The sequence below is a fragment of the Heterodontus francisci genome, chromosome 17 (genome assembly GCF_036365525.1).
Source record: "Heterodontus francisci isolate sHetFra1 chromosome 17, sHetFra1.hap1, whole genome shotgun sequence".
Taxonomy (NCBI): Eukaryota; Metazoa; Chordata; class Chondrichthyes; order Heterodontiformes; family Heterodontidae; genus Heterodontus; species Heterodontus francisci.
In genome coordinates this window covers 66,718,030-66,730,794 of record NC_090387.1, presented here as the reverse complement: position 1 = coordinate 66,730,794, position 12,765 = coordinate 66,718,030, and the positions used below count along the sequence as shown (strand labels likewise).

Genomic DNA, 12,765 nt, shown 5'->3' with positions numbered 1-12,765 from the left:
GGCAAAAGAACATGAGGAAAAACCTTTTTATAAAGTGAGTGGTTGTGATCTGGAATGACTACCTGAAAGGGTGGTGGAGGCAGATTCAATCATGGCTTTCCAAAGGGAATTGCATAAGCATCTGGAGGAAAAATAATTGCAAGGCTACAGGGTGTTAAAGAGATCCAGGCCAAATGGTGAAGAATGAAGCTAGACACAGATCCTTTTCTTGATAGTCAGTTTATTCACAGAACGCAGCATTACATATCCCTGCCTCCTGCCTTCACCTCTGTGTCCCAGCAGGCTCTCTTTATATCTGCTGTAAGTCCTTAATTAAAAAATGCCCTTCGTCTGTGTATCTTTAACAACATAATTAACCAACCATTAACACAGGGAAAGAACAGAGCAGTTGGTCTAACTAAATTGCTTTTGCAGAGAGCCAGCACAGACTTGATGGGCTGAACGGGTCACCCCACCTGCGCTCCTTTACTTTGCATACAGACGGCTGAGCCAGATTTCATTTAAGGGAAAGATTCACAAGAGAAATTATCCAGGTCTTTAAAGTGATCAGAAACTTCAGATAATGTAGATCTATGTAGGATTTTTAATTTGAGTGGTTAATGGAGAACCAGAAGTGTAAAGCTAACAAACTTCAAACAAAGTCAGCGTTTGAAGAACTCACCGCTCTCCCTGAAGAATAGTAGATGTGGAAAAAGCAGTTACATTATTCAATTAACTACTTTCAGACAGAGGTAGATAAATACCTAGCTAAATCCATCCATTGCCTCATCCTTCCTTACCTCAGTAACATCCTCCAACTCTACAACCATCCGAGAACTCTGCGTTCTTCTATGTCCGCATATATAATTGAAACAGCCTATGTAAACTGGTCATGCTGTAATTTCACACTTCCACCATTGATGATGCTGAAGTTGGGAGGGTGCAACTATATCAAAAAGATGTTCACCAGAAAGCTGAAAAAGTGAAGGTGGAGGTTGAGCTTCTCCCTCTCTTGATAGCTGCCATCATCATTGCCATTCCCCTTACACCCCCACAACCTACTGAGTTTCAGGCTCCTACCTGACCATGCTAGCTGACTGGATTTTGATAGCTGTTGGGGAGCTGCCAGAAGGTATCTGAGAGGGGAAAGCTCAAGATCTAATGGACCATCACAGTAAATTCTAGCAGGAGCGAGTAATGGGGTAGTGACAGCAACTGGTAGAGGTAGGCAGTTTAACCCGGACAATTATGCTGGCCAGCTATCATGATGGACCGCAGGACACACTATATTAGAATAGTGCCTGCTCAAAAAAACACAATCTGGAGTGTTGAGTAAGATTCCAATGGGGCTCTAGCTATCGTAGGGAGCACTCTAACAAGCCACAAGTAGAACATGGGAAGACATAGCAAGAAGGTGTGAGGGCCTCCAAGAACAGACAATAAGTTCAGAAAATAGGTCATCTACCTGAAATGTTGGCCTGAATTCTACCAGCCCCCCAGAGACAGGGGGACCGGTAATATAGCAGGGATCTGTGTGGGGCGGCTCCCTGACAGAGTCCTGCCACTGGAGAAGTTTCTGAGCAGCAGGCAGGAGGCAGGCCAGGGTGCAGATCAGGGGAGGGGTAGGGGAGGGGGGAGTGGTTATGGAGAGAAGTGATGCACAGCTGAATAGTGGCTCGGCATGGGGTAGGGTTGAAAAGTGCTTCTGTTGAGGGAGTGAATGTGACTCAATGTGGGTGAGCAAGGCTGATAGTGGGTTTGGAGGACAACTCTGTGAGAGTGGGTTTGGAGGACAACAGCTAAATACAGCTTACTGAGAGTAGTAAAAATTGGGGTTAAAGTACCTCTGGAAATGGGGTTGGCTGCTACTTTCCTCAGCGGGACGTGGAAGGTCGGAGGAACAGGAGGAATGGAAATTGCCTCAGGATGAGGAGTGAGAGTGAGGACAAAGAAATTCGGGCTTCGATGATGCTAGAAGTTGCTGCAGGATGGACATCAAGGGAAGCTGCAGCAAAGAGTGGGAAGATAGACCTGTGCACCTGATAGATTAAGGTGCTGGATTCGGGGATTGGGTGCATTTCGTCATCAGTTGATTGGGAAGGGGGTTTTTCACTCCTGCTGGCCATGATTTCAATGGTTTCAGTGACTATGCTGATGAACAGCACTTCGGAGCACTTAGCCTGGGTATTTGCATTTTCCAAGGAAGAGAGTCACATTTGGCATTGAAGTTTAATCTCAGTGCAATGATGCAGGAATTATTGAATATATTAAACATGTACTTGACTTCAGCCTTCAGGCTCACCTACACATTTTTGCCTGATTATGTTCTATTTCTGATGAACAAATGAAATCTATGGAGTTAGTTGCTCCGAGTATTGTGGGTCTATGCAGCAGCCTAATGAATCTCCATAGAAACAAACAAAAATAGCCATCTTGTACATTGCAATTAGTGCAAAGTAAATGCGTTAATTCAATGATGGAAAGGGCAGATAAGCGAGCATCTGTTGTCACATTGTCCTCTTAACCGGATGCAGGACAGATCTTTGTTGAAAATGAAATTTGTACCAAGTAGCCAAAAGCCAAAAGTTCCATTCGCATCAGACTCATTTTAACAGACGACAGCATAAAGCAGTCACGTGTCTCCTTACTGGTTTAACGCCTGTTTGAAGGCCCTGTCACATTGCAGATACACAAATGAGTCACTGAATGATTCAGTGATCAGTCAAAACTAAAATAGTCACTGTCTACGTGACTTAACTCATGATGAGACTAAACAAAGGAGATTCTGAATCTGGTGTGTTTCTCTCCCCTTCCTCCTCTCTTCTTGCACTGACCCATACTGAGGTATGGTTCCATAGGCACAGAAATCTTCTTGTACCTTGCCCAAGTGACCATTTGAAGCATCTGAGCCTGAGACAGTGGCTGTTCAGCAATGGAAGGCATCATAGCCAAGCCTGTACTGATCCTAATCAGGCATCCACATATGCAGTTTTTCACAGGGTTCCCTGGATAGTTAAAAAGGATCTGATATCTTGCTTGATCATTTTGTCCCTTAACAAGGCCTCTGGTTCTGAGGCTAATTGTAATGCCTCCTTCAGTAGTTCTGGGTGAGATCGGCCACCTCAGCAGAGACTAGTGATCAAACCAGGGACCTCCCAGATTTCTATATGTTATTTACTCACTAAGCTATCATGTAAATTTTAACTCTGTTGATTTTTTGACTTAATAATATTGTTTTGAAGGTTACGCATTATTTAATTAATTGCACCATCCAGCTGGGTTGCCTCCCATTATTCTGGCTTCTACCCCTGTCATTCAGAAAACATTTTTAGCACTTCAGAAACTGAGGTAGCGTGTTACAGCAGTAAAGCTGCACATTTTGCATCACTGTAACACAGTTTTGGCTTTGTAACAACACAGAACATGCAATATAACTGTAGCCAAAGCAGGTTCAGTTTGGATTTCTGGTTGGCTGTGAGACAAGCTCCAGGAAGTAATTTCACATCACGTGGGCTTCACGCTAGCTGCAGGTTAACTACCAGCATGGAATTTACAGCACATAAACAGGCCATTAAGCTTAACAGATCTATTCCAGTGTTTATGCCCCACATGAGCCTCCTCCCACCTTATGTCATCTCACCCTAATAGCATATCCTTCTATTCCTTTCTTTCTCCTGTGTTTATCTAGCTTCTCCTTAAACCCATCTATGCTATTCACTGTAACCACTCTATGCGACAGCATGTTCCACATTCTCATCACTCTGAGTAAAGATGTTTCTCCTGAATTCCCCTGAACCAATGCAATTCTAACTTTTTAAACTAGAATTTTAATCATTAAGAGGGTGATTGTAAACTTGTAATGTTTGTAAACAGCAGACAAAATTGGCATCTCCTCAGTAACATAAAAAAAACCTCACTAGCTGTTCCCTATATAACTGTTCCCTATATTTGTATGTTGGTATGTCGCAGCAGGACGCTGGATAACAGCACATTCTTTGTGTGGGTAAATACAATAACTGCTTTCTCAATGATCTGACGGTGATGGGAAGCTTGCAGTGTTATTCTGGATTGTTAAGTCACACTATTCGAAAGCAGGTACTGATATCAAATGAGTATTTACAGTGCAACTAAGGCATTTATGACCATTAATGCTTTGAATCTGAATGTGTCAGGAGCACAGCAGTGAGGTCTTCTGTTCATGATCTGCATTCAGTCAGTCTGTGTGGAAGTCACTTCCAGTAATAGGTCACTTCACCCATACGGAACCTAAGAAAGGATAGTCCTTCAGTTTTAGTAACATGAGACGTGTACTTTCTCTGGAACCAGTGGCTAGCTGTTGTAACATCCCACTGAGTTAATCGGGTACACTTCATCACATCCACATTTGTGCCTGATGAGTTTCCTCAGTTTTCGGTTGAACTGCTCAGAACATCTTACTTTGATAAAGTAGAATAGACTCAAGGGATATGAGGATAGTGTGGGAAGGTGTAGCTGAGGTAGAAGATCAACCATGATCTTGTTGAATGGCAGAGCAGGCTCGAATGGGCTGAATGGCCAACTCCTTTCTTATGCTGTTTTGTTCCAAAGTAGTAATTAACACAGTCTGTATGGTAGACATCATGTGAGCAAATGATTTGATAATGTACAATGACTTACCATTAAAAACTAGGGGGGGGGTGAATTTGGTCTCGGGCCGTTGCATAAAACAGAGGATAGTGAATCAGCAGTCAACAGAAAGGGAAGTCAGGTGGGTGTGAAACAGGCTGCTGATTCACCATCACTTCTACACGAGACTGATTTCCCCCCCCCACCTTGATTATTTTGTATATTCAAACTGTTCCCTATATTTCCTTTTCCAGGGGTTGACTATCAAACCTCTTGTTAAATGGCTGAAAGTAAAGCGGAGTGATCATCACAAGCCAACACTTAATGAAGAGTTACACGAACGTGTAAGTATTCTCAGCCTGGTCCTTTTTCTTCCAAAAACCGTATTGTTGTTGGTGTGAATACAATTTGTCACCCATTAATTTATAAGTAACATGTTTTCCTCTGTTGTTACAAGTGCATGTTCTCGTAGTCACTAACTCCCAACCCACCAACCAGTGCATGTGTGGTGGCACAGAGCAAATCTCTTTACTGATAATCTGCCTAATGAACCCCACTTTATTTTGTCAGGGAACAGACATGACAATCCATCGAGAGGAGAGCTCTGAACGTTTTCTTTCCTGAACCTTTCTCAGTAACTATCCGAATCTTGAACAGCTGGGTTAGATACCTATTGTGATATAGACTTGAGGAGAAAATTTTGAAGGATCTTGCCACATTTTGTTGAATTGAATAACTACAGTTCTAATTTAACAAATCTGTAAGGTGTTAAATTACAGATATTATAGGTAGTTCAGATAAGGGCCATAATGCTGATCTGTTGCATCAGAGGATTGTGTTATGAGGAAGATAGGGAGAAATCTGGGCTTTTCATCCTTGAAAGCCGGTGGCTAAGAGGTGACCTACAGAGTTATATACACAGTAAAAGGTGTGGAAAATTACTGCCAGCAAAGAGCAGGATAAGGGAACATAAAGCAATTGCAGATGCTGAAAATCTGAAATAAAATCTGAAAATGCTGGAAACACTGAGCACGTCAAGCTGCAATTGTGAAGAACAGAAGGTAGGGTGAATGTTTCAGGTCAGTGACTAGCAGAAGCTTCTGTGAAAGGCAAAGTGAGTGAGAGAGTGTAGTTTTGAGTTAAGAAGGTGCTTGAGTGTTTAGAGAGGTTGTCCCTTACAGAGCAGGATCTCCATGCCACCCAAGTGCTGAGAAAGATTATGATAGGTAATAACATGAATGAAGCTGTGTGAATGATAGAGGATGTATATTGGCACCAGGGACTTTGATTTACCTTGGCTGCCCGTGTGAGGCCATGGATGGCAGTTCTTAAGATGATGGAGGCTGTACTGACTGATTTTCCCATCCCATCTCCCTCCAAACAGCTGGGAACACCCTTGTATGCAACTTCCTATTTCACTGCCCCTGCTGGCCCTTTCTTATACCAGCAGCAGTCCATGGACACGCTTCTTCCGGCTGCTGACGCCTTTGGCTGCTTTTGCTATCTTGTTGAAAATTGAAGTTGTCCCATATCTGGTTGCTGTCTTTTAAAGGCTGCACCAGGACTACATTTCCCGACCTCTCAGAGGTGGTAAGCCATGAAGGGTGGCTTCCTGGCCTCTAACCCACCTTGCACAGCTAATGAGAGTCCGGGTAGGAAATTGCAGTGGGGTTGAGGCAGTTTGACACTGACAAGTATAAGGACCATTTCACCAAAAACCTGGCAACAGGAGGAGAATCCAAACCCTTGCGTCTTGTCCTCCGCAATAAGCTAAACTTCAGTCATGTTTTAAATGGGATTTGGTCACGCCCTAAGCTTGCCTTTCGCTCTGTAATGGCATGTCTGGCATAACTGATAGCTGAAGACTTTGCGGCAGATGTTGGAATGTTGTAATTTTGCATTGAAGCTGTGAAAGCAGCTCAGCTTTACTACCTGAGGTGAATCCTGAGGAAGTTCCAGAGAAATGGTGACTGAACAGTTAATCATTTACATGTAACAGTCATTAGTTGAGATGCACACACTTAATTTTTCCATGTTTGCAGTTAATCCATGTGTTAAACAGAGCCTTCTCTGTCACTATGGAAACACACTGTTAAACTAAGGCAGTCTTAGCATCTCATGTTTCTTTAATGTTACTTTATTTACATTTTGTTTATAGTGAGTTTATAACAGGATTACTTGCAGTTAAGACTGTTGCTCCTGAGTGTATGCTTCTTTAGTGATCCTCTGGTCTTTGGTCAGTCAGCTCATGAGGGATTCATCTTGATTTGTGGCCATTTAATTATTTGCAGAAAGTCCATTCATAGGAATCTGACACCACTTTCTGCTTCTTACTTTCAAAGGCTTTTGACCACATTCTGGCAGCTGTCGAAGACATTGTAGGTCACCATGGTTACCATTATTGGAGAGACAAGTGAGTAACAAACTAAACACCTAATTTACATGAATTTCTATTCAGTCAACCCAAGTAAGGAAAGATGGTTGTATGAAAGCTTTGGAATTATTTTTCTTATAAATGGTAATTTAGAATAAATTATTCTTTTGTGGAGGTCTCTTGAGAACTGAATGCAACAAAGCTGCATTGCTTTTGGTTCAGTATGTTCATTGCACTATCATTATTTCTCTGAGTTGGATTTTTCATGTAAATTTCTAGAATTACATAGAATGTACAGCACAGAAACAGGCCATTCAGCCCAACTAGTCTGTGCTGGTGTTTATACTCCACACAAATGCCTCCCATTCCAGCTGCCTCATCTCACCCTTTTAGCACATCTTTCTATTCTCTCTTCCCTCATGTATTTGTCTAGTTTCCTTTTGAAAGCAAACAAGCTATTTGCTTCAACCACTTGTTGTGATAGCAAGTTCCATATTCTACTACTCTGTGTAAAGAAACTGCTTGCATCTACATTTTGTGTGTGTGTGTGAATTTATTCATTCGAGGGATGTGGGCGTCACTGGCTAGGCCAGCATTTATTGCCCATCCCTAATTGCCCATGAGAAGTTGGTGGTGAGCTACCTTCTTGAACTGCTGCAGTCCTTGGGGTGGAGATACACCCACAATGCTGTTAAGAAGGGAGTTCCAGGATTTTGACTCAGCGACAGTGAAGGAACGACTTGGAGGGGAACTTGCAGGTGGTAGTGTTCCCATGTATGTGCTACCCTTGTCCTTCTAGGTGGTAGAGGTCGCGGGTTTGGAAGGTGCTGTCGAAGGAGCCTTGGTGATTTGCTGCACGGCATCTTGTAGATGGTACACACTGCTGCCACAGTGCGTCGATGGTGGAGGGAGTGAATGTTGAAGGTGGTGGATGGGGTGCCAATCAAGTGGGCTGCTTTGTCCTGGATGGTGTTGAGCTTCTTGAGTGTTGTTGAAGCTGCATCCATCCAGGCAAGTGGAGAGTATTCCATCACACTCCTGACTTGTGCCTTGTAGATGGTGGACAGGCTTTGGGGAGAGAGGAGATGAGTTTCTCGCTGCAGAATTCCCAGCCTCTGACCTGCTCTTGTAGCTACAGCACTTATGTGGCTAGTCCAATTCAGTTTCTGGTCAATGGTGACCCCAGGATGTTAACAGTGGGGGATTCAGCAATGATAATGCCATTGAACATCAAGGGGAGATGGTTAAATTCCCTCTTGTCTGAGATGGTCATTGGCTGGCACTTGTGTGGCATGAATGTTTCTTGCCACTTATCAGCCCAAGCCTGGATGTTGTCCAGGTCTTGCTGTATATGGACGTGGGCTGCTTCAGTATCTGAGGAGTTGCGAATGGTGCTGAACATTGTGCAATCATCAGCAAACATCCCCACTTCTGACCTTATGATGGAGGGAAGGTAATTGATGAAGTAGCTGAAGATGTTTGGGCCTAGGACACTACCCTGAGGAACTCCTGCAGTGATGTCCTGGGAATGAGATGACTGACCTTCAACAATGACAACCATCTTCCTTTGTGCTAGCTATGACTCCAACCAGTGGACAGTTTTCCCCCTGATTCCCATTGACTCCAGTTTTGCTAGGGCTCCTTGATGCCAATCTCGGTCAAATGATGCCTTGATGTCAAGGGCAGTCATTCTCACCTCACCTCTGGAGTTCAGCTCTTTTGTCCATATTTGGACCAAGTCTGTAACGAGTTTAGGAGCTGAGTGGTCCTGGTGGAACCCAAACTGAGCATCACTGATCAGGTTATTGCTGAGCAAGTGCTGCCTGATAGCACCGTTGACAACCCTTTCCATCACTTTGCTGATGATCGAGAGTGGACTAATAGGGTTGGCTGGGTTGGATTTGTCCTGCCTTTTGTGCACAGGACGTACCTGGGCAATTTTGCACATTGCCGGGTAGATGCCAGTGTTGTAGCTGTACTGGAACAGCTTGGCTAGGGGCACGGCTAGTTCTGGAGCACAAATCTTCAGTACTATTGCTGGAATGTTGTCAGGGCCCATAGCCTTAGCTATGAGTGAATCGGATTGGCTGAAGACTAGCATCCGTGATGCTGGAGACTTCAGAAGGAGGCCAAGATGGATCATCTATTTGGCATTTCTGGCTGAAGATGGATGCAAATGCTTCTGCCTTCTCTTTTGCACTGATGCGCTGGACTCCCATCATTGAGGATGGGGATGTTTGTGGAACCTCCTCATCCTGTCAATTGTTTAATTGACCATCACCATTCATGACTGGATATGGCAGGACTGCAGAGCTTAGGTCTGATCCATTGGTTGTGGGATTGCTTAGCCCTGTCCATCGCATGCTGCTTCCACCTTTTGGCGTGCAAGTAGTCCTGTGTTGTAGCTTCACCAGGCTGACACCTAATTTTTAGGTATGCCTGGTGCTGCTCCTGGCATGCCCCCCTGCATTCTTCATTACCATGGTGGTCCCCCAGCTTGGTGGTAATGGTAGAGTGGGGGATATGCTGGGCCATGAGGTTACAGATTGTGGTTGAATATAATTCTGTTGTTGCTGATGGCCCACAGAGCCTCAATGGCGCCCAGTTTTGAGTTGTTAGATCTGTTTTAAATCTATCCCATTTAGCATGGTGGTAGTGCCACACAACACGATGGTTGGTACCCTCGATGTGAAGACAGGACTTCATCTCCAAGGACTGTGTGGTATTCACCCCTACCAATACTGTCACGGACTGATGCATCTGTGACAGGTAGATTGGTGAGGACGAGGTCAAGTAGGTTTTTCCCTCTTGTTGGTTCCCTCACCACCTGCCACAGACCCAGTCTAGCAGCTATGTCCTTTAGGACTCAGCCAGCTCTGTTGGTGGTGGTGCTACCAAGCCACTTAAGGCGATGAACATTTAAGAGTCCACCCAGAGCACATTTTATGCCCTTGCCACCCTCAGTGCTTTTTCCAATTGGTGTTCAACATGGAGAAGCACTGATTCATCAGCCAAGGGTGGGGGGGGGGGGGAGTGGGGGGTGGGGTGAGGTTGGTAGGTGGTAATCAGCAGGAGGTTTCTTGCCCGTTTTACCTGATGCCATGAGACTTCATGGGATCTGGAGTCAATGTTGAGAACTCCCTCCCAGCTGTATACCACTGTGCCACCACCTCTGGTAGGTCTGTCCTGCTGGTGGGCCAGGACATACAGGACATACCCAGGGTGATGATGATGGTTTCTGGGACATTGTCTGCAAGTTAGGCTATTGCTTGACTAGTCTGTGGGACAGCTCTCCCAATTTTGGCACAAGCCCCCAGATGCTAGTAAGGAGGACTTTGCAGGGTCGACAAGGCAGGGTTTGTGTTGTCATTTCCAGTGCCTAGGTCAATGCCGGGCGGTCCGTCCAGTTTCATTCCTTTAGTTAGACTTTGTAGCAGTTTGTTACAACTGAGTGGCTTGCTAGGCCATTTCAGAGGGCATTTAAGAGTCAACTACATTGCTGTCGGTCTGGAGTCACATGTAGGCCAGACCAGGTAAGGACGGCGGATTTCTTTCCCTAAAGGACATTAGTGAACATGGGTTTTTACAGTAATTGAGAATGGTTACATGATCACCACTAGACTAGTTTTTAATCCCAGATTTAAAAAAAATTTGAATTCAAATTCCACCATCTGCCGTGGTGGGATTTGCACCCATATCCCCAGAGCATTAGCCTGGGGCTCTGGGTTACTAGTCTAGTAACAAGATCGCTGATTCTTAACTTCCAAGTTTATGTTTCTGCAACTGAATGTCACATTTGCTGTTTGTGTAACTAATCGCTAAAGAAATAAGCTCTTTTTTGAAAAAAACTTATTTTTTTATCAAAGTGATTATCGACAACACAGCCGGCAGCTGATGTCATCAGACAGCGCCAATCTGCGCACATGCACAGATTGGCTCCTACTCTGCGCACGCGCTGCATTCCGCATTGCCAGGACAGGTTGGCGCATGCGCAGATTACGTCATCAATTAACGTGGGGAGAGAGCGGGGGTGGGGGAAGCGGGGAGAGAGTGGCCGAAGACCTTGGTGGTGGCGGGTGCGCTCTCCTCCTTCCCCCCCCGCATCCCCCCCAGGCCTGCCCGCTCACTCCCCCCGGCCCGCCCGCTCGCTCGCTTCCCCCCCCCAGCCTGCCCGCTCGCTCGCTCTCTCCCTCCTGCCATTGTGTGTTGCCATCGTGTGATTATTTGAGCAGCACCATCTTTTGTCCTGGCAGCTGCTGACGTCACAGACTGTGACGTTTTAGTGGCACAGGCTGCATTTGTGCATGTGCCACTGCAGCGCCACCTATTGGTAGCGTTGTCAGCAAACGCAGCCTTTTTTATTTATAAGATAGACAAGCGACCTCCTTATTAAAGGATCGATTTCTTTCAATGTGCACAATTTGTTTGTTTCAGCATAAAGGCATTTCTCCTAAGAACAGTAGGGGAAAAAAATGCTTTAATAAAGTTTCCACAATCTCCCAAAGCCCTTCATAGCAAATGAATTACTTTTGGATTGTAGTTATTGTTATAATGTAGTCAAATATTGTTGTAATGTAGGGAAAATTTGTTTTGAGGAAATCTCTGTCTATTGCAGGAGTTGATGCAAAGGAAGCTGCTGAGCATGATTTAGTAGAAGGCAGGTATTCCAGGACACACACAGTCCTGAAAGAATCACAGGTGGTCCAGGAATACAGGCAACAGTCGGTTTACCTCTTGACCAGAAGATTGGATTGGTGGTCATAAGTGGCAGTATTTGAGTCTGCTTCTCTCAGGAAGGTAACTCTTGCCAGCTTCTCACTGAGCAGTTAGACCAACTCCTGGTGCAGCTTCAGTGGGAGAGAGGACAGCATTTAGTTCACCATGTTACAGTCAAACCTCCTGTTGACTAGTTGTGGAGTGTTGTTGTTGGAAAAATCTGATGTTGAGACTAATTTGAAACCTAGACTAATGCTTTCAGTAGAACAGGAGCATGTGGTGGTTAAGAAGGGGAGAAAATGAGGCCAAAAATGTTCTCACTTTGGACTAGACTTACCCTCTCAGATGGACGTAGCAGAGCAGGGTTGTTTTTCCCAGTGCCCTGGCAAACATTCATCCCTGAACCAACATCACTAAAGCAGATTATCTGGTCATTGTTATCTGTGGGACTTTGCTGTCCACAAATTGGCTTCTGTGTTTCTTACATTAAAAGAGTGACTGCACTTCAAAAGTACTTCATTAGCTGTCCTGGGGTCATGAAAGACACTATATAAATGCAAGTTTTTGCATTTTAAATTGCGCAACTGTCTCCAGATGAACTGAAAGTTTCAACAGGTAGAAAAATAGACAGGGGCCCAGTATCCATATCTGCCCATTCAGAATACAGTGTTAGTCTGCTAAAACATAGAAGAAATGTGCCCTGCCCCCGATTCCATTCCCAATTTTCACTGATTCTATAAGGGGTGAGTGATCTGCACTGCCAGATTACTGTCAAGGGATGGGAGGAGGAATGAACATCTACCCCCCTCTCTCAGCAGTTCATTTTACATGTAAACGTGCCTAGCTTTCTCAAGATTCTCATTAAATATACACTAGGGAATATATTGCAGATAAATATTGTATTGCAATATGTATAACTAGTCAATTTGTTGATAAATTATTACTACTTTGTCCCTCAAGCTGTAAGATTCTGCTGCATAGCTTTGAACTTTATTACAGAATTATGGCTATAACCTGAGAATAGATTACTTTAAAACGGGAAAGCTCACAAGTCTAGAAATTACAATTGATATTATTGGAGTATATTCCTT

At 44.4% G+C, this 12,765-nt stretch overlaps 1 protein-coding gene across 4 annotated transcripts in view; it reads left to right on the top strand.

Annotated features, from left to right (window-relative positions):
- slc9a5 (solute carrier family 9 member A5) overlaps positions 1-12,765 on the top strand; it is a 309,427-nt gene that overhangs the window by 192,034 nt on the left and 104,628 nt on the right. For all 4 annotated transcript variants that reach the window (XM_068049563.1, XM_068049564.1, XM_068049562.1 and 1 more), the window contains exons 8-9: positions 4,839-4,928; positions 6,927-6,997. In XM_068049563.1, the coding sequence (XP_067905664.1) occupies positions 4,839-4,928; positions 6,927-6,997 (161 nt within the window). The remainder of the gene's footprint in view (positions 1-4,838; positions 4,929-6,926; positions 6,998-12,765) is intronic.